The sequence below is a fragment of the Periophthalmus magnuspinnatus genome, chromosome 22 (genome assembly GCF_009829125.3).
Source record: "Periophthalmus magnuspinnatus isolate fPerMag1 chromosome 22, fPerMag1.2.pri, whole genome shotgun sequence".
Classification (NCBI taxonomy): domain Eukaryota; kingdom Metazoa; phylum Chordata; class Actinopteri; order Gobiiformes; family Gobiidae; genus Periophthalmus; species Periophthalmus magnuspinnatus.
Genome location: NC_047147.1, coordinates 14842722 through 14862934, shown reverse-complemented (window position 1 = coordinate 14862934; position 20213 = coordinate 14842722). Strand labels below are relative to the sequence as shown.

The window sequence follows — 20213 nt, the reverse complement described above, 5'->3', positions numbered from 1 at the left end:
AATGTACAAGTCACTTTATGACCCCTCGGCAAAGTGTAAACCAGCAATTGCAGTTCCAAACTTTGGCATAAGAAAAATATCAGTTTATTCATCTTTTAAAATAATCAATAATAGGTGCATTGTAAACATTTTTAAAATACATTATCTGTGGCAAATAACTATAGTCCACACAAAGTAACATTAGCGGTTTGAACATCCATTCTCACCCTCACACATTTAGAAAAACCAGAGAACATGGCATAACAGCATTAAGGAAAAATCCACACAGCAATAAAACAACAATGCTTAGAATCGAGTTTCTGTCTTTAAATAATTAACATCCACGTATCTAGTGTACTTCTGTCCAGCTCAGCATCCATAATAATAATAAGGTGATTTGATGAGTTAATGTTGATTTTTGTTATCTACATTTAAGTCAATGGACTGCATTACATTATGAAGTACAACTTAATTGTGGCGCAACAGTAAAACCACCATGAAATTCTTATGGTCGTTGTGCATTGTGGTCCCTCTGGTGGTGAGGTTGCAGATTGCAGCGTAGTTCCAGTGTAATTGCTGTGTAGACGTTGGCTGGTTAAAGTGAGCACAGTGTTCTAATGACACTGTGTCTTTTCTGTTAACAGGCACATGTCCGCTGAGAGCCGCACTCCGCCTGGGGGCTGCTGGGTGACTCCTCCTGCAAATCGACTCTATCTAAATATTCATCCAGAGATCCTATAAGGTTGTCGATGTCTGACTTATGAGCTTGTAACACCAGTTTTGTGGCACGTGTGAATGACTAGAGGGAGTGCAAAACAAATACTATTAGAACAGGGGAGACAGTTTGCGTTTAGATTAGAATGTTTGACAAAGAATTACCTCATTTATGTTATGGTTTGCAGAAGCACTGGTCTCAAAGAAGTCCATTCCATAAGATGTGGCTAGCTACAGAAAAAAAAACAATTCAACAAAAACACATACACACAACTGAATAATACAGCAAATGTATATATAAAACTGTGTTACAGAGTACATCATGCTATACCTTAACTCCAAGTTCCAATGGCACTTGGCGATTTAGTTGTTCATCAGACTTGTTTCCTACTAATATGTTTTGCACTTGATGTGGAGCAAACTGCAGAACAACACAAGGAAGTTGGTGAAGACAAAACAACAGCTCAATTGGCAGAGGATAACATAAATGTTTGAAAACAACAGACTTCCTGAATGCTGTAGTTTTTGTAGCAACGTAGGTTTGGGGATAGTTAAACATTTCTTTATCTTTACCACTTTATTTTGAAGTAACAATGCAGAACTTTTATTCATAAAGCCTTACCTCTTCTACATCACCAACCCACTTTGAAATGTGCTGAAAGGAGGAATAATTTGTAATGTCATAGACGAAAATTATACCCTGAAAAATAAAAATCCGTGAGTACACAAAGGTTGAACCTTTGATAGAAATTAGGCCTGTAAACGTTCTTAGTCTAATGACAAGATCCTTTCAGCTATTTTGAAGCCAAGATAAAATACACTTTAGACAAATAGACTTCTGACTAGGCCTGTCACAGTAACACATTTTGAAGAATGATATATTGTTACAGAGATATACTGTGATAAACTACTTGATGGCACTGATACAATAACAATAATGCAAGATAATCTTTGTAAACCATTTTTAAATAGACAATATCATTAAGAGGCATGAGCTGCAACAAGTAAATAGCAGAATGAAGCAATAATTAGCCACAGAAGTTTCTTTTTCAACCCTTTACAGTTAAAATCTTATTTGTATTATGACAAAAATACCCCAAATCTCTCCACTTTTGAATTTTCTTTTACACAAGATAAGTTTTGAGCCCCAATATTGTTCCAGCTTTTATATATTGAACGATAAGTTCATATAGAAATTATCATGACTTCTGACCTGACCTCCACCTCAAATGCAAACTGTTTCCTTCTAGAATATTTTGACACTATGTGAACCCACCCTATTATGCACCGCAGTTTATAAAAGCAATGGAAATGAAAGCTCACCTGTGCACGCCTGTAGTACTGTTTGGTTATGGTCTTATAACGTTCTTGACCAGCTGTGTCCCTGCACAATACAAATTATGCTCAGTCCATGCACACTCTGGCTGTAACATCTTTGAATACTTTGTGACATATAAATTATTATCAACAACCAATTCAATAATCATCAAATGTTATCTGGACAAAACACAAACACCTGACATTATATATTTTTAAAGAGTCAAAATAAAAATTATTGTTTGACCAGATTGATAGTAAGCCAATTCTAATTTACAAAGGCAACCTAGTCTTACTAAAAAATATTAAACTTACCATATCTGCACTCGCACTTTAAGTCCATCCATCTCCAATGTTTTCATCTTAAAGTCAACCCCTGTAAACAATACAGGATGTGTACTTATTTCAAACTGAGAGTAGAGCCACACAGAGGAGACTAAACTGATCATCATTTGGGCTTAAGGCAGCATTAAAATAATACTCTCGTTTCAAAGTCAAATATTAGAAGTGTGCACCATGCAGGTTATAGCACTCTTGAGGAGGATCTTCATCATTTAGTGACAGCCACGGTTCCCTGCTTACTAAAGCCAGTGTCTCTAAACAAATGTCTCTGAAACACTGACTCACAATTGTTTTACCCTATGGGACTACGCACTATGTGAGCCACCTGCTTGTCTCGATGGAGAGGTTATTGCTTTGCCAGAATGTTCCACAGTATGGATTAAATGTATTTATCTCCATGAGGAAACGCAGTTGTCGACAAGTTGCAGGTCAGATCTGTGAAGATGTGAGTCTTTTGGAGCCCATTCACAGTAAGGAGGCAGGTTTTTTAAGTTACTTTCTCTGCAATTAATGTAATGCCATGCTGTGTAACATTCCAGGCAGAGCTAAAACATCTCATGAAGACAAACTGGTGGCATGCCCTCCACCTGAAAAGTTACATAGTGCACCTTTAAAAGTGCTTTATGTCCATGTTTAGGTCCATGTTTAGGTCCATGTTTAGTCTTTAGTGGAATTTAATACATTGAATAAAACGTTGACTATAACAAAGTAGTCTTTGTGCACTGAATGCATTTCATACATGAGGCTAACGTGTCACTGACAAAAGCCTGTTTCATACACTAACAAAGTCTGTGTTGTTCAAGGATATTTTCATTTACAGACTGACACATAAAAGTGCTCTTGAAAGTATCTTTTCGCGACACTGTAGGTGCCGTATAAATCCTACAGCAAAATGACAACAGTGAAGAGTGTAACCTGAGAGCAGTGTGACACCACACAAGGAGCTCACATTTATCACATATCTCACATCTAAACATCAGTAGAATAATGTCCTTTTAAAATATTATTGGCTAAAGTTTTTTCGGTAGCCAAAGTTGTATTTCCGACCTCTGAGTTCAGTAGCGGCTAATCCCACTGCTTAAGCAGGTGTCCAAATAAAAGAAAATCAGCTAAGGGATAACAATATTTAAACATCGTTTAAATACTTTTAATGACTTGCCTTCAAGTCCAAATTTGGGGTAAATCGTCAAAGTAGCTCACTAACAACAACGTATCGAAACGTGGGTGAAACCTTTGGTGACTTACCAATGGTGGAAATATGCGACGATTCAAAGTCACTGTCTGTGAAGGAGCGCAGCATGGAGGTTTTCCCCACTCCTGAATCTCCGAGCATCAGCAGCCTGAACAGAATATCGTACTGTTTTGCCATGCCTCTCCTCTGAAATATGTCCCAGGCGAGTGTGACAGGACCATGTCCCTGTCCCCGCGTGCGGCTTTCAATGGCACTCGTAACTTCAATACACAATTCTCTAGAGTATGTAGGGAGCTGTCGATCTGACCATTTAAACCTTGGCAAGTTTGTTTATGGCTTATTTTTCTTCCATAAAAACACCATTCACTCCACACTGACACTAAAAGCAGGTGCGTCTGAGAAAGAATATTAACACATGGGTTTCATGTAAATTTTGTGTTACTGGAAACACAACCTCTTAATCTAAAGCAAACTGTGACAGATGCTCCATACAGGATAAAATAGTTTTATTTATAGTCTCATTATAAAGGTACGCCTCAACTTGCAAGACGACAATTGGCAGTATGTACAACATACCTGTATGAATAACAAGAACAAAAACCGCACACACTATTTTACCAAATAGGAAAAAAAGTCAAAGTAGGGCCAAAGGGACGGGAAGACTTTTTTTCGGTACACACAGAAACAGACTTCCAAAAGCAAAAAGGTTTAGCATTCGTCAAGAATATTTATACTGACATAAAATCAGGTAAAGTACATTAACATTTATGCAGATTCTACCCAAACGGAGGAAAGCATGTTAAGCCTCCAATATAGTCTGATCATTAAAAATAATGGAGCATATTGATACATAATATTCTATAAGGGTAAGAAACAATACCAATATACCAATATAAATAGAAAAAGTGGATTACACAAACATCTCATTGACAAATATTTCAGCCAATAAGAGCAAATCAAAATGGCTGCTATTTATGTTACACATTACATTTCACATTCTAGTTTTCCATAAATGTAAGAACATTGGGAAAAATATTTGTCATTTACACAAACCAGGTTTTTCAAAAATCATTCTTTTTGGAACTGCATCTCAACTTTTGCAGGGCTATAAAGACATTTGTAAAGAAATTATTTCAAAACTACAGAGCTGCCTTATTATCAGAAAATGACAGAAGACTGTGGGTTGATGTGTTTGTCAAGAAAAAAAAAGCATTTGTTGTTTGTTTTTACAATGATAGTACTAGCACCTCTTCAGTCTACAGTCTTCATCCTGGACTAACTGTGTCCAGGCATGTAAGAGGGGCTGGTGGGCTACAGTCCTTTTGGAAAGCTTTAACTATGCTCCACACGCAGCTTCTTTCTGCTGGGTGGTTCCTCAGGCTCTGACTCTGAGCTGCTCGAGTCAGACCCACCATCGAACGCTGACACGGCGCTCCCTTTGCGGTTTGTGTACAAGCTGCTATCAGAGGAATAATTATTTGCAAGTGTATTGTTTCCCTTGGCCTTCTCTAGTGCACGAACTGGAAGAAAGTATAAGCATTGAGTTAGACATTATACATAGGCATTAATGATGTCAATGAATATTACCTTGCTGCTCTAGAAGTGCATTCTGTTTCTTTAGGTCATCGATGTCTTGCTGATGGGTGTGGTTTTTTTGTCTCATGAATTGGATGTACTCTGTGGCTTTGTCTAAAATCTGTGCTCTGGAAGCCTGAAAAAGAGAACACTTTCCAGACTTACACACACAACATAATCTCTTGGAGCAATTTAGGATCTTTCATTCATTCAGTGCATGCATGTCTGTAGTCAGTGGGATCTGAATTCTCCTTACCTTCTCTCCTTGTAATGCAGGCACAGAATCTCGTAAACCATGAAAGCTGTCTTTAATGTGGTCCCTGCGCTTGCGCTCCAATGCATTGTGATGTGCTCTCTTGTCTGCCTATAAAAGTAAAAATTGTAACCTTAAGCAATATTAAATTACAAGGCCTGAAGTTGTTCAATGTTTGGTTTGCCACCCCAACATGACCCAAACAGTAACAATAATTTCTTTTGTCAAACTGTAAATATACCCAGTATTTTCTCTTTGTTTGATTTTTACAAAGCTTGGTAATATCGTTTTCAAATGATTCAGGTCAGATGCCCCAAATCATTCAGGGTGGAGATGTGCATACTGACTGGCTTATGGTCTCTTAAGCCTTAAGTTATAGAAGGATATGAGCTAATTTTTATTTTTTTTTACAAACAGAAAATCAGAAATATAGCATCAATACACGTCTTTAAATCTAGGCTACACTGGTGTCAGATAAGCCAAGAGATAAAACCTAATCAAGAGGGGGAAGGGAATTCTGTAGCTCAAAAATATGTGACCAGACATGAAATGTGTCCATACTATTCTTTGACAAAGCCAACTGCACAACCACAGAAACTGTACAGTGGCATAATTATTTGCTTCAAAACTAATGCCTCTGCCAGAGGCAAACGCGTCGTACTCGATGGTTGTATTGCACACTCCTACAGCATTGAGCTGGGCCCATCTTTAAAAGGGCCGTGAAAGAAATGTCTGTAGGCACAATTAACGATGAATTCATGATAATGGAACACACCAAAAATTAATTCGTTAACATTTACGGTAGAATTAAAACACTAGCTCCTGCCAATACTATTACTGCGGCTGCTGAATGTTAAAATTGTTGGCCCGGTTAGACACCCCCCCTTCCCAATATGCAGGTTTACGGGCAAAAGGGACACCGTTTCTTAAATATTTGATACACTAATTGCAGATGTGTACATTTTAAAATGTATTATTTTTGTGTCATAAAACCACTACCCGACCCATAAAGTAACATAGTTATATAGTTGATACACTCCGATCTAGCTCCAGAATCGATACCAAAACAACAAAACAAACAGGCTTGGTAGTATTTGCACCAGTGTTCCAGTACAACATTACTCCGCATCTACATTCAATATACAGTGTCAAAACCATAACACGGCTTGTATAACTTCAGTTGAATAAGATACTGTAGGTTGCAAAGGGAATGTTGAAAGTTGCTGTTTTTGGCTAACTAACATGCTAGCTACGTCAAGCCAAAACTCAAACACGTACATCGCTGTCGACTTCGATGTCATCGTTTTCGCTCATTCTTCTGTAATATGCACAGAAATTGAAGCAGCTGTCAAAATAAAGTGTAGCGACAACTGTGGTGGGCTGTAAACGCTAAAAGCTAGCTCCGAGCTCTGCTACAGCACAGACATGACGACCAACAGGGGTCTGTACACGTGATTCGCCTACACATGGACGGGAAAACACGCTTTGCGCAGACTCGTCGACGCAGTGGTTTGTGGGTAATGAAGGCATTTGCCACTAGTTTACCTATTAACGTAAGCCTGCTGTTAACATATTTAAACTACAAATACCACATTTCAACTAACTTAGTCAAATCTACAAAATATACCCTCTTAACCGCACCACCGCATCGATCACTCGATTCCAAGTTGAAGGTTGAAAAGAAACCTAGCGTTTTTAATTGTTTTTCTGGTGATGTTCATTGTGAAGAACACAGACTTACCCACTTACTCTAAGTAGACATATTTATCTGAATTCTAGATAGATCAATATGTGAGTGTATTTTAGTAGTAGTTTTATTTGTCATTATTGGTCGTTCTAAACAATGACACAGCGCTCATAAGCATATGATTATGAGACCAGATGGTGGCCTTGCCAAGCTCTCCTTTGCCACCCTCCCCCACTCATCTCTCATGGCTTAATGCTTGCCTCCAAAAGGCCTTAAATAGCCTAGCTTTCACTGTTCATAATGCAACTGCAACTCTGACTGCATAAAACTGTATTGCACTGTAGGGGTGTGTATTTTTGGCCCTTTTTTGTGTGTGTTTTTGTTTTTATTTTATTTTAAGAATACTTTTTTTTTCTTTTATTTTCCCCAAAATAATAATATTTTTGACCTCCTGAACATTGATGAAAAGTCTCACATGGGGGTATAGGTTCCATCAGCCCAGGGAAAAAAATGATAAAATGGGCATCATAACTATGCTTGACGCATACCAATTCAACACTGCGACCACAAATTGGATCCCATTGGGAATGGGAACAGACAAATTTGGAGTAGGCTCATGAAATTCAGTGATAGAGCTCTATGAGAGAAGCCTAAAGTTGAATTAGAGCACTGCCCTATGATGAACAGGAAGTCTGCCATATTGGATTGAAATTAGATTGTCATTTTTACCTATAGTCCTTGTTATTTTAATCCAAATGAGTTCAGATTTGGCATGCCACATCTAGGGACATAGATTTTCAAAAGTTATCAAATTTTCTGGGATACTCTGTTGCGCAGCATGCTGGTAGAAAGTAAGGTGTCCTTAAATCTTAATTTCCTGTTTCTTTGATGACTTCTCATGGCTACAGACACTGGGCTAGAGAGCTTAAATTTGAATCACTAATATATGATCTCAAAATGAATATAATGGACTATGGAGCATATGAAAAGTGTACACTGTAGCGCCCCCTACCAAAGACATGAAATGTCAACATTATTCCATTTGTACAAAACAATGGTGACTATAGCACACCCTACATAATAAAAAAAAGTCAAAAATTATCCAATTATTAAGTCAATGATATCATATTTTCTATAGTTTATATGAGAGTTACATATTTTACCTGTGGTTTTATGAAACACAGATGCTAAGTGTAACGTGATTGAAAATGGACATTTCAAATGGACGTGATTGAAAATGGACATTTCAATCACTCCAGTCAAAAAAGTCAATTACAGCTGCAACAAACAGCCCATATGTTACAAACATAACCCACTTAGCATCTTACACCCTTCACTATATGCACTTTAATAGCAAAAAACACTTTGAACATTATTTGCAGTTAAACAAATAAGGCAATAGCACACAAAGGATTTAAAAATGTTTATTTAACTTGTCTGACCTTTTAACTCTATTTTAGATCTGGAGGCACATTGGGACTTTAATTGAAGCTGATTGTCCTGGAGGAAAAAAGAGACACAAAATAAATAAATAGCATGCATGCATAATTTGCTGTGTTTTAGTGAAAAGTGTTTTAAGCATGTTTAACCCATGGGTTTAACTTACCTCCCATGTCTTTGTGTCCAGGTGTCAAAGGGGTCCCTGGAGATAAGAGTTCCCTTAAGAAGGTTCCAGGGCAGGACTAAGGCAGAGAATGTGTAGGGGAGTCATTTTGGGCATCTTAAAAGGCTTATGGGTTTTAAATATAGTTGGTGTTGGTTTTAGGGTTTTATGTATATATATTTTATACAGGTAATCTGGTTTATGGGTTTGTTTGTGTTCATGGAGGCTTTAGAGTGTTTTTTAAAGAGCTAATGGTAACTTAAACACCCCTCCTAATTAGCACTGGTTTCATCTAGTTTGTGGGACAAGATAAAAGGCGCCTGAGAATAACACAAGATGTTCTGCTGCTGGAGAAGACACTGCTCCTTAAGCCTCTATTGCACAATGCACTTGCAATTTGGTAAATGATTTGGGGGAAAAAAAACAGCACCAGCCCGTGCTGTTGTCTTCTGTCTCACATCCTACCACTAAAGGCCAGCCTACATTACAACTTCATAGGAACCTTGTGTGTTATGCATGAGGTTCCTGGTTCAATCCATTGGATCCACTGGACTACACCATTATAAGTCAATTGGCAGACTTCATTATGAAAAGTTACAGATACCTTGGAAGCTGTCAGGAATAGAGAAGGGAATCCTGGGCAATCACATACAGAAGAGGTCACAATTCATGGGCATTCGCAATTCAGGGACAGTCATCATCAAGAGGTGGTTGCAGGTCCATGGTAGGTGCAAGTCCATGGTGGGTGCATGGGAGGGACATGCGCACAGTGGTGAGGGCCATCATTGCTGCTTACAGTATTATATTTATACATCTTCATAATAGACCAACCACAATACAGTACAGCAGATTTCAATAAATATTTATCAGACAATATTTCTGTAAGACTGCTTTCAACATTTTTCTTAGTTATGTGCATTTATTTATTTCCTTATAACTTCAAAAGTATTGAAAATCAGATACTAATCAATACTAAAACTAATAGGTATCAATAAAAAAAACACACACACGCATTTACAGGACAGAAAGGATAGCTGAATAGCTTTAGAATGATTTTGCTGAGTCAGAACAAGTATAACCACTATGGAACCTACCTGTAACAACCAGGTTAGTACACTATTAGTAGGCTGTCTTTATTATTTATTTCTATTAGGTTCAAATTCAAACAATCAATTACAACTACTGTTTCCTCCAAGTCCCCCTGACTTAGACTGTGCCTCAAGTCAGTAAGATTGTTACTGCTGCAAGAAACCCACTGAATAGGCACGTGAGGCGCATTAAACATGTGGTCTAATCTCTGCCTTACTTTGAAGGATTAGGAAACAAATATCTGAAATATTTCATGAACCCGCTGACAAACTAGGCAGGCCCACAAAAAGAAGAGTCCCCATTTGAATAGGCCCAGCAGACCAAACAGGAGCTTTGTTGCATAATAATTAGTAAAGGCCTGTTTACAAGTAAGGCTGAGCAACATAATTCTTTAGACAAGTAATTGCATTCCATTCACCTCATCATGCCCCCCAATTTCAACTTTCCCACAAGGAAACAAAAAAGACCAGGCAACATAAAACGCAATAGATAGGAAGAGACTGCTAGTAAGCAATCACATGAAATCATGTGCAAATGTCATACAATTTTGCTCAAAGTTGAGCAGAACACAGTGTAGGTCAGTGTTTTGTCTCTAGACTGTGCTGTAGTACCTCCAGCACTGTCACGGGCCATGTGATGAAAAGAGGAGGGTAAAGAGCCGAAGAGCAAAAAGTTGCTAAGAACAAGAATGTGGGGAGAGATGCGAGCCAGTAAACGGGCTCAAAACTGTACAGGGCCAACATGAAGGTAAGGCACTTTTTATAGTAAACTTTTTTCTTTTATTTTTGTCTTAAAGCTAAAGGCTTATGCGTTGTTATATGTATTTTAGTTTGTGCAAAGTTAGTTTGTTATAGTATTGGAAATTAAATTACATTTTTATTTGTCACTTGTTTATGATGTCTTTTATTTTGTGGATTGCATCCTACTTTTGAACCTCAGCTGGACAGTAGACCTGTCATGATAATTAGTATATCGACACCTTGTTTAATATATGTGAGATGGAACAATCATTTTTGGGGGTCAGTATTTATCGTGGTTCTTTTCTTTGTACTAGTGGGGAACCTTTTGTTATTTTTCCTGTTTCCTGATGATAAGATTTGAGCAGTATATACTCCTTCAGTTTTTTTAATCATATCACACATGTAGAATATTTTTGAGGTATAATTCTACTACAGAGTTACTGTGTCATTGACATAAATTAGTTTAAATATTATTGTTTATCATCTATATTTTCTGAAGCAATATGCCATACTTCAAAATGTGTTATCATGACAGGCCTATTGGATAGTGCAAAATCATTTTTTTGTTTAAACAAATAATGGATTTGGTGGCAAACTAATTTTCTTTTTCAGGTGGAAACAAAAGAAAGGGATGCGCAGATGCACAGTCCAGGAATTGTTACGGCAAACCTTTCTGGAGAGCTCTACAATGAATTAGTAAAAAGTTACTTTGAAGGTAATCTAACAGGAAATGCAACTACAGGGGGCTTTAAGATCAGTTACTTTCTCAATCAGTCCATAAACATCCTTACCGTGCTCATGCTCCTTGTCACGATGGTGTCCCTGGGCTGTACAATGAAAGTTTCAAAAATCAAGAACCATTTACTGAAGCCTAAAGGAGTGGCCATTGCTCTGGTGGCCCAGTTCTGCATCATGCCTGTAACAGCCTTCAGTCTGGCAAAGATTCTGCAAATGGATTCAATTAAAGCAGTGACCGTCCTTATCTGTGGCTGCTGTCCTGGGGGAACATTATCTAATATCTTCTCCTTGGCTCTAAAAGGTGACATGAACCTCAGGTAACCTCGCATTGATCTACTTATAGTCTTTAACATGTCTAGAGTTTGTATTCTGAAGATTAAGAGAGAGTGCAATACAATAAACCATAACTAAGTGTTAAAACACTTACCGGTATATATATCTTTGTCTATATCACATTTAAACTACCTACACTACTACTACATACATTTTAGTTTGCATAAGATAGATTTAACTTGCAATTGCACAAACTACGGATGTTCTAATTTCCTCTACAGAATAATTCTGTCAGACTTTAGTAATTCTACTGTAGTATTATTATTAACCTCCTACTGTTGTTTGCATTGGAGCCATAAAACTCTACTTATCATTATCCAGATTTCTACTGGGATAAAGTTATAAAAGTGGTGTTTCCTATATTTCTATAGTATTCTAATTTTCCATATTTTTCCACATCTAGCATTGTGATGACAACTTGTTCCTCTATTGCGGCTTTGGGTATGATGCCCTTGCTGCTGTTTGTCTTCTGCCAAGGCTTTTCTGGACTAGAAAATGCTGTACCTTATGGTGGAATCACAACCACATTGGTATTAACGCTTGTTCCTTGTACTGCTGGCATTCTCATAAATTATTACACGCCAAAATATGCTCCAGTTGTAACCAAGGTAAGATCAGTCAGCATTCGACTGCTATAACAAAAGATATATTTGCCTTGACAATGTTCATTCTGTATCAAACAGACAGGTCTTGTTGTGCTGGTTGTGTGTACTATTTTGGTGTCAGTTCTGTCTGGCATGGCTGTCAGAGGTGTGATGTGGATGATCTTCATGCCAGATGTTCTGGCTGCGGCTGCGCTCATGCCCCTGACAGGCTTTACTCTGGGATATGTCATGTCAGCTGTGTCCCAGCTCGATGCTCAGTACGTCAATAACCATGTATTCCTAACATAACAAATATTTTGCACATTCTTTTGCCATTAATTTAGGAGCACTACTACAATTAGCATTGGTGCTAACAAATGGAAATTTTACCTTTGTAGATGCTGTAGGACCATTTCCATGGAGACTGGTTGTCAAAATATCCAGTTGTGCACAGCCATATTAAAAGTGGCCTTTCCCCCTGAGGTCATTGGTCCAATGTTTCTCTTCCCACTTGTTTACATCATGTTCCAGTGTGGTGAGGCCCTGCTTCTGACCTTATGCTTCAGATGTTACCAGACTATCAAAACACCAGCAGAGGGTAAGTGACACAGGTGCATGTTTTTTACTGTCCTTCAAAGAGATCTAGTATCTTGACATTGTAAATATATATGTGCATTTTCATTGCATAGGTACGGCCCCATACAACTGTGTTCATGTTAAACAAGAGGAAATCAAACAGCCCTAAGTTTGACAGAGTAACTCTTGAAGTGTTTCTCATTTTTATTAGTTGCTACAGAAGGGAATGATGATGAGCTCTCACTGTCTATGGGCCTCAGTCACAGTCACCCTTTACAATATTGTGTATTTTATAACACAATTTTGTGTCCTAAATTAAATTAGGACCTAACCAAAACTCCAACATGCTTCACCTCCTCGGCCCTCAACTGGTCCCTCATGCAAATCCCCCCCTGCTTGCCCTTTCCTAGCTTCCCCCAGAGCTCTTATCAACGAGAGCTAGGACACACAGGGCTTCTGCTGTCCCAGGACATACAGTCATGATAACGGTAATATCAGGCTGAGACCCTGTGATGGCACTATATCTGCAGCTACACCATATAGACTGATTAACAGAAGAAGAGTTAAATTGTCCAGTGAGAAAAACTTCAGTCTTTGTAAAAAGATAACATCCAGTCCTACTGAAATTAATCTGAAACTTGCTGTGCTCAATTCCAGATCTTTATGTAACAGATCATTTTAAATCAATGATTTTTGTTTCTTCATTTAATCTTGACGTTATGTTTTTAACTGAAACATGGGTTGGCAAAAACACAGGTAATGCAGTTGTAGTGGAATCAGCTCCACTCAACAAATTTGAATCTGAAACACGACCAAACAAAAAGGGTGGAAGTGTGCACATGCATTTTTTAGAGATAATTTAGTTACTCACACATTGTCATTTTGAGTGTTTTCATCTTTCGAGTATGTTTCTTTTAAAATGGAGATAAAACAATCACCCTCCATACTCTACTTAGTCATAGCAAAAGATGAAATTTAAATCTGTCAGCTGGACAAATCGTTGTAGGAGTGAAGACGTTTCACTGCTCATCCAAGCGGCTTCTTCAGTTCTGGTCAAATTGCTGGTGGACACTGCCTTATCTCTATCTGAAGGGAGGGGCTAATCACCCTGGAACTGTAAACATCTATTGTCTTAAGAGCTCAATTCTGTCCTTGAAACCTTTGGTGTGACTCAGCATGTCAGTGAGCCCACCCACAACAGAGGACACACTCAGGACCTGCTCATTACAAAAGAAGTGTACTGTGAACTATAAATATTTCAAATGTCAATGTAGTGGATGTTGCTCTGTCTGATCATTTCTGTGTCTTCTTTGACTGTTATTCCCAAACCAGCGGCTGGTCCTGCAGTTGTTCAAAGGAGACACATAAATGATAACACAGGTGCACTGTTCATGGAAATGATACACTTTGAAAATGCCTCATGTTCTAATGTTAATGATTTGCTGAACTCTGTGATTTGAGCGTTTTGAATGTTCTGGACATCATTGTCCCAATGAAGGCTAAAATGGTCAGGCCACAGAAATGGGAGTGTCGGAGAGCACCCACGTCAAAGCTCCAGGTTCATTTTGAGATTTACAAAGAAAAGATGTACATTATATGCGAGGTGTATATTTTATGCAAGAGGTATTTTTCTGACATTATTGGAATTTGCCACAGAAAACAGTTTAACAAACCCTCAAGCTCCACTGCTGTTACAACTCATTTCCACATCGAAGTGCAATGAGTTTGCAATATTTTTTAATGACATGTTCAGGGCATCAAAATACCATCATTCTACAATGCAAATAACAACCCAGCAGCCACCTAGACACTTACAGCTGACTCACTTTGCACCTTTAACTGCCAAAATTGTCCAAGACATCATCACCAGTCTGAGTTCATCTACATGCTGCCTTGATGTGTTACCCACTAGATTTCTGAAGTCTGTGCTATCACCACTTGTTTGCATAGTTAGCATGTCACTTCAATCTGAAATATTCCCAAGAGCTTTGAAAACTGCAGCTATCAAGCCTCTCCTAAAAAGAGTAGTCTTGATGCCACAATACTGAACAATTACCGACCCATCTCAAATTTGCCATTTTTAGGCGAAGTCCTTGAAAAAGTTGTTTATCAACAATTTATTAACTTCCTCCAAATGAATTCCAGTCAGGTTTTGGACCCCGCCACACCACTGAGACTCCTCTTATCAAGGGGACAAATGGCATCCACCTGAACAGTGATGCAGGCAAAGTCTCAGTTTTGCTCAAGTTAGATCTGAGTTCTGCTTTTGACACTGTCAATCACGGGATCCTCTTACAGAGACTAGAGGACTGGGTGGGCATCTCTGTTACTGCACTAAACTGATTCAAAACTTATCAAGAAAACAGGGAGTGCTTTATTGCAATTGGAAAATGTGTCTCGGATAAAATGTCTGACCTGGGGTGCCCCAGGGGTTAATCCTGAGACCCATTTTGTTGAATCTCTACATGCTGCTATTAGGCCAGTTAAAATGCAACAATACTGTGTCCTATGATAACTCTGCAGATGACACTCAGATCTATGTCTCACTGGCAGCAGGTGAATATGGACCAGTGGATTCACTCTGCCACTACATCCAACAGATCAGTGTGTGGATGCAAAAGTTTCTCTGGCTAAACTCACACCAGACTGAAGTTGCAGTCTTTGGGCCACAGAAACAAAAAGAATGTGTCAGCAATCACCTCAAGTCTCTCTCTCTAAACCCTTCAAATCAGGCTAGAAATCTAGGGGTAATAATGGACTCAGACTTGAATTTAAACAGCCACATCAAATCAATAACATCTGCAGCTCTTTACCATCTAAAAAGCATTGCAAAAATTAAAGGTATACTGTCTAGACCAGAGTTGGACAGTCTTATCCATGCATTTGTTTCCAATAACTTATACTGTAGCGGCATGCTCACTGGCACCTCCAAACAAGTGTTAAGACAGCTGTAGTACATCCAGAACACTGTTGCTCGGGTCCTGACTAGAACAAAGAAGCACGAGCAAGTCCTGTATTCAGGTCCCTGCACTGGCTTCCTGTGGCTGAGAAAATAGACTTTAAAGCAGCACTGCTTGTGAACAAGTCTCTCCATGGCCTAACACTAAAGTACAGCTCCAACATGTTAGTGCCATATGAACCTCTAAGGGCCTCAGGGAAGTCTTGCGGAAGATGTGACACAGGCGTCTACTTTAGTTTAAATCCAAGCTACAAACAGTTCTACATAGCTGTGTATACGACTGAAAGGTTTTTATTCTGCACTCTTCCCTTTTAATGTTAATTTAGATGATTTTTGATGATTGAATTACTTTATGTACAAATTGTGCCACTCAAATAAACTTGCCTTGCCTATTATTTGTGGTAACAATGAATATCTTTTTGATAGTTGATGTTCTGTTACTTTTATATGATGACAAAGGCACAGATTAGCATGACAGAAATGTTTAATCCAAATTATCATATGATACACAGAGAACCAAATCAACATAATACTTTTTACATATATTAATTAAAATCCAACATTTCCCATCCATACACATACAGCTCGTCCAATCAGTTACATTTAATGGACCGCCAACAAGTAAACAGTGACTATACACAAAGCTGGATACACTTATCCTAGTCCTCTCCACTTTTACACTTATCACATCACATGCCAGCAGTAGTGAAGCAGCAAAGTGAAAAGATCTAAATTTCCAGTTCTGGAAGCATAAAAAAAAATCCCTGCTGATCAACAGCATTTTCAAAACAAATAAATAAAATATACATGTTAGTGCCCTGCTCAGAAATTAAACAGGATTTTAAGTAGCCTGAATAAATTAAAAGTATAATATTATGTTCTGATGCACTTTTGTCAAAGCCACGTATTTTACAAAAATGTGGAGGCAAATATGCTGACATTCTTTTTTTTTTTTTTTTAAGTCCTACGAAATAATGAGATATTTGTGCATAGAAGTGAAACACTAAGGCCATTGGGGAGGGTATGTATGAACTACAGGAGATGCCATGTAAAATGAGGCTCATTTGAACTTTGTCCCAGAAAATGATAAAATAAACAAAAAATTTAACATTGCAAGTAGTAGCCTTATTCTGTGGCAAACTATGAAAAGCTGTGGGAACAAAAATGTCTGACGAGTGGTTTGACTACTACTACTTTGACTTCTTTATGCTCATTTCACTTGTGTTCATGTGTTTTCATAAATGTAAACAAGACACTGAGATTATTGGCCTATTGGCTGCATTGCTTGTTCTCCTAGTGTTCAATTTTGTTAGCAATGGACATTATTGTAGTGTCTTTTTTATACCATAAAACATTTCACATGAATGACAAAAATGAAAGTATGTATGTACATGCAACTCTCCACCTTTGGGATTAACTGTTTGACTCACTCAAACCTGTCATAGGGCCTGCCTGGTTGTGTTGACAGCTGTGTTGACCATTTCTCAAGAGATGTTTTGATTACCACTTATGGTAAGTAGAAATGATAGTTGGTGATGATGCAAGTCCAACCCTGCTGAAAGTTTTAAGCCTCTTTCAGCAGTGGCATATCTAGAGAGGGAAAAACATGGTTGTAAAGGCCTGTACACAACTGATTCAATTCAGATTCAAAGATTTGAAATATGTTTTGTATGACTTTACCATCAGAATAGTCCACCTCTGGGTCGTACAGGGTAGTGCTAAACTGAGGACTGTCTGCAGACTGCCTTCTGTGTGATAGTAGATCAGCTGTAGCACCTGGATGCTCTAGAGTCCACGAGGAGGAGGAGGGTGACGAGGAAGGAGAGGATGGAGGTACTAAGTTGTATACATCCATCTCTGAGTGTTGTTGTTGTTGTTTAAATGAGGAGGGTCTAGAGGAACCAGCTTGAGACACTGGGTCATGCTGACTCTCAGACAACACAATCTGAACACGAGACTCAGAGTTGAGAGCAGTGGTAGCACTAACACCACTCACAGCCTCTTCATAGGAGGGTAATGTGACTTGGACTCCTTCCACCATGATAGACACAGGCTGGCCAGACACACCATGATCACGACTAGAGCCATGAATTAAAAGTACTTAGTGTTATTCACGTCACATAAATTATTTTCAATTTATGTTGTTTTGGGGACACTAACCGTTGCAAGGACTTTAGTTTTGGCTGGAGAAGCACGAGTAGCACCACTAAAAGGAGGATGAGAGCCACTGAACTAGCGGTAGATGCAACAATAGACAGGGCAGGCATTCCCAGGGGTAAAGTGGAATCATGATCTGATATGTGAAAGAAAGGTATAAAAACAGTTAATTATTAAGTAACAATCCATCCTAAATTCCTGCCTTACCTTGCTCCCTAAGGCAGCCTATTTGCATAGGGCTGTCCCATTCCCCATACTGACAGGTAAGATATTTGTAATCTCCTTTCAATATGTAGCCTTCTTCACAGAAATATTCAATCACAGTGCCATGAGAAAATCTTGTGCAGGGAGAGGGGTGGCAAGTGTAGCCTCCATTATCTGGTTGATATGGAGTTTGACAAACTACACAATGTTGAGGGAAAAAAAAAATCTGATTAATTCCAATACCATATATTCAACTCATCAAAATTAATAAAATAATCATCACTCAGTTTTACCATCACTGCGTATGCATCTTGGTGGATCAGAAGACCACTGCTTGAGTGCCGTACAGGTGAGGATACTGGGACCATCTGGCTGATAACCAGGGTCACACCGGTACTCTAACACTGTATCCACAGGAAAGGAGCCTCTGTTGCTTTCAGTCAAATTAGTCGACCCATGTGGCACCAAGAAAGGTCGTATGCAGCCTAAAAAATACACACGCAATAGTATGTCACTTACAGCACAATCTAAAGTGTTAATTATGTTACATCATGGTTCATATGTCAATGTACCTTGGCTCACACAGTTGACATGAGCTGGACCATCCCATTGCCCATCCTGACAAGCTAGATACTTGTAATCTCCTTTGAGAATGAAGCCTTCATCACAGAAGAATTCAATAACTGTGCCATGGGAAAACATTCGACATGGAGATGGATGGCAAATGTATCCTCCATTCTCTGGTTCAGAAACAGGCCGACACACTAGGGAGAAAAAAACACTTAATATGCAGATACTGAAACTGTTCATTTTAACTAATGCGTAATAATAGTTCAGAATCTTGGGTGATATGGAATATCATTGGAATTTCTCCATTGTGGGACAAATAAAGGTTATGTAGTCTTAATATGTGATGTCTTACTATCACTGCGTATACAGCGAGGAGGTTCCGAAGACCAGCGGCCAAGTGTTGTGCACGTGAGAATGCTGGGGCCATCAGGCTGATACCCAGGGTCACAGCTGTACTGTAGCACTGTCCCAACAGGGAACAAACCTCTGTTACTTTCTGTGAGGTTTACCCAGCTGTTTTGGACCATATATGGCCTCACACACCCTGGATGAAAAGAACAAAAGATTCAAATTTAATGCTGCCATTTGGTCATTTGTCTCAAGTAAATTATAAGTAAGTTGTTCAATTGATGTACAACTTTAATCAGCTGTGTAATTACCTAATCCATACCCAGTTGACACTGTGGTCACAAGCAGGAAGAAGGATAGACCATTTAGTGAGGTGGATGCCCCACAGGCTTTGGATGTTAAATGTGTCATTCCATTGCACATCTTCCCGTTAAAAACCTAGAATCACAGAAAATCATCAACACGTTTGAAATAACACCAACAAGCCCAATAACCAACACCTATGCGCAGGTACTGCAATCAGCAATCTGTGCTGTTGTTTATTACATAGTTATATTAGTAGATTGGATGTGTAATGATGACATAGAATCGAGTTCGTGTGCTTTTAATCTATAATTAATCTATGTCAGGGTTGCCTTTCAGTGATAAGTCTTGGTTTGCAAAATCCATTAGCGACAAATCCAAACACGTCTATTTGCTAGAGTTTGTGGTACCGATGGGACATTCACAGAAGCGTATTATTAACAACGACCGATCTTGAAAGGATAAGTTTGTCGCTGTAATACATTGACAGCATGTACATCAATATTAGCCATTTTGGCTAAGTGCATTAGCTTCAAACGTTAGCAAGGTTTTACTACTAGAGTTTACATACCACTGAAACACAGCCACGAATCCTCCACTCTAGCTTAGTAACAAGTATACATTTACCACTGCTATTTCACCACATTGACGGGCATTAAATGTTTCTAGCTGAAATAAGTGCCACGGTCATTGGCCATTATGAGCCGATGCTACGGCTAAGCTCTAGCCACCTCCTTCCCAAAGCTAGCGGGCTAACTGGCTAACGGCTACGCTGTCCAAAGAAGCATCAGCTGCACCAACAAGTGCATATTTCCATAGTTACAACATCCGGGAGTCTTTGCTCCCATAGCTACCAAACACAGACAAGAGTTCGTCCATGCAGTTTTATGTCAAGTCTATATAGCAGATCAAAACAGAAATATGGAAATATGTAGAGGACAATTAGACAA

General features: G+C 38.7%; 4 protein-coding genes across 4 annotated transcripts; 1 reads left to right on the top strand and 3 right to left on the bottom strand.

Moving 5' to 3' along the window:
- Positions 1–69: 69 nt before the first annotated feature.
- On the bottom strand, positions 70–3775 carry LOC117390992 (ras-related protein Rab-15-like). Its single transcript, XM_033988800.2, has 7 exons — positions 3598–3775; positions 2326–2386; positions 2017–2077; positions 1316–1393; positions 1025–1114; positions 859–924; positions 70–778 (listed from the first exon to the last, which is right to left on the bottom strand). The coding sequence occupies exons 1-7, from the start codon at positions 3719–3721 to the stop codon at positions 617–619; spliced, it is 642 nt and encodes a 213-aa protein (XP_033844691.1). The 5' UTR covers positions 3722–3775; the 3' UTR covers positions 70–616.
- Positions 3776–4033: 258 nt separating this feature from the next.
- max (myc associated factor X) lies at positions 4034–6867 on the bottom strand. Its single transcript, XM_033988531.2, has 4 exons — positions 6651–6867; positions 5376–5483; positions 5132–5255; positions 4034–5064 (listed from the first exon to the last, which is right to left on the bottom strand). Exons 1-4 carry the CDS (start codon positions 6684–6686, stop codon positions 4877–4879), a joined length of 456 nt encoding a protein of 151 aa, XP_033844422.1. The 5' UTR covers positions 6687–6867; the 3' UTR covers positions 4034–4876.
- Positions 6868–10478: 3611 nt separating this feature from the next.
- Positions 10479–12898, top strand: LOC117390936 (hepatic sodium/bile acid cotransporter-like). The gene is made up of 6 exons (XM_033988742.2): positions 10479–10498; positions 11104–11546; positions 11966–12170; positions 12246–12424; positions 12545–12744; positions 12836–12898. Exons 1-6 carry the CDS (start codon positions 10493–10495, stop codon positions 12889–12891), a joined length of 1089 nt encoding a protein of 362 aa, XP_033844633.2. The 5' UTR covers positions 10479–10492; the 3' UTR covers positions 12892–12898.
- A 3249-nt stretch (positions 12899–16147) lies between these two features.
- On the bottom strand, positions 16148–20079 carry LOC117390638 (sushi domain-containing protein 6-like). The gene is made up of 9 exons (XM_033988414.2): positions 19835–20079; positions 19272–19398; positions 18965–19156; positions 18615–18806; positions 18336–18527; positions 18046–18240; positions 17842–17974; positions 17362–17759; positions 16148–17271 (listed from the first exon to the last, which is right to left on the bottom strand). The coding sequence occupies exons 2-9, from the start codon at positions 19381–19383 to the stop codon at positions 17246–17248; spliced, it is 1440 nt and encodes a 479-aa protein (XP_033844305.1). The 5' UTR covers positions 19384–19398; positions 19835–20079; the 3' UTR covers positions 16148–17245.
- Between the last annotated feature and the right edge of the window lie 134 nt (positions 20080–20213).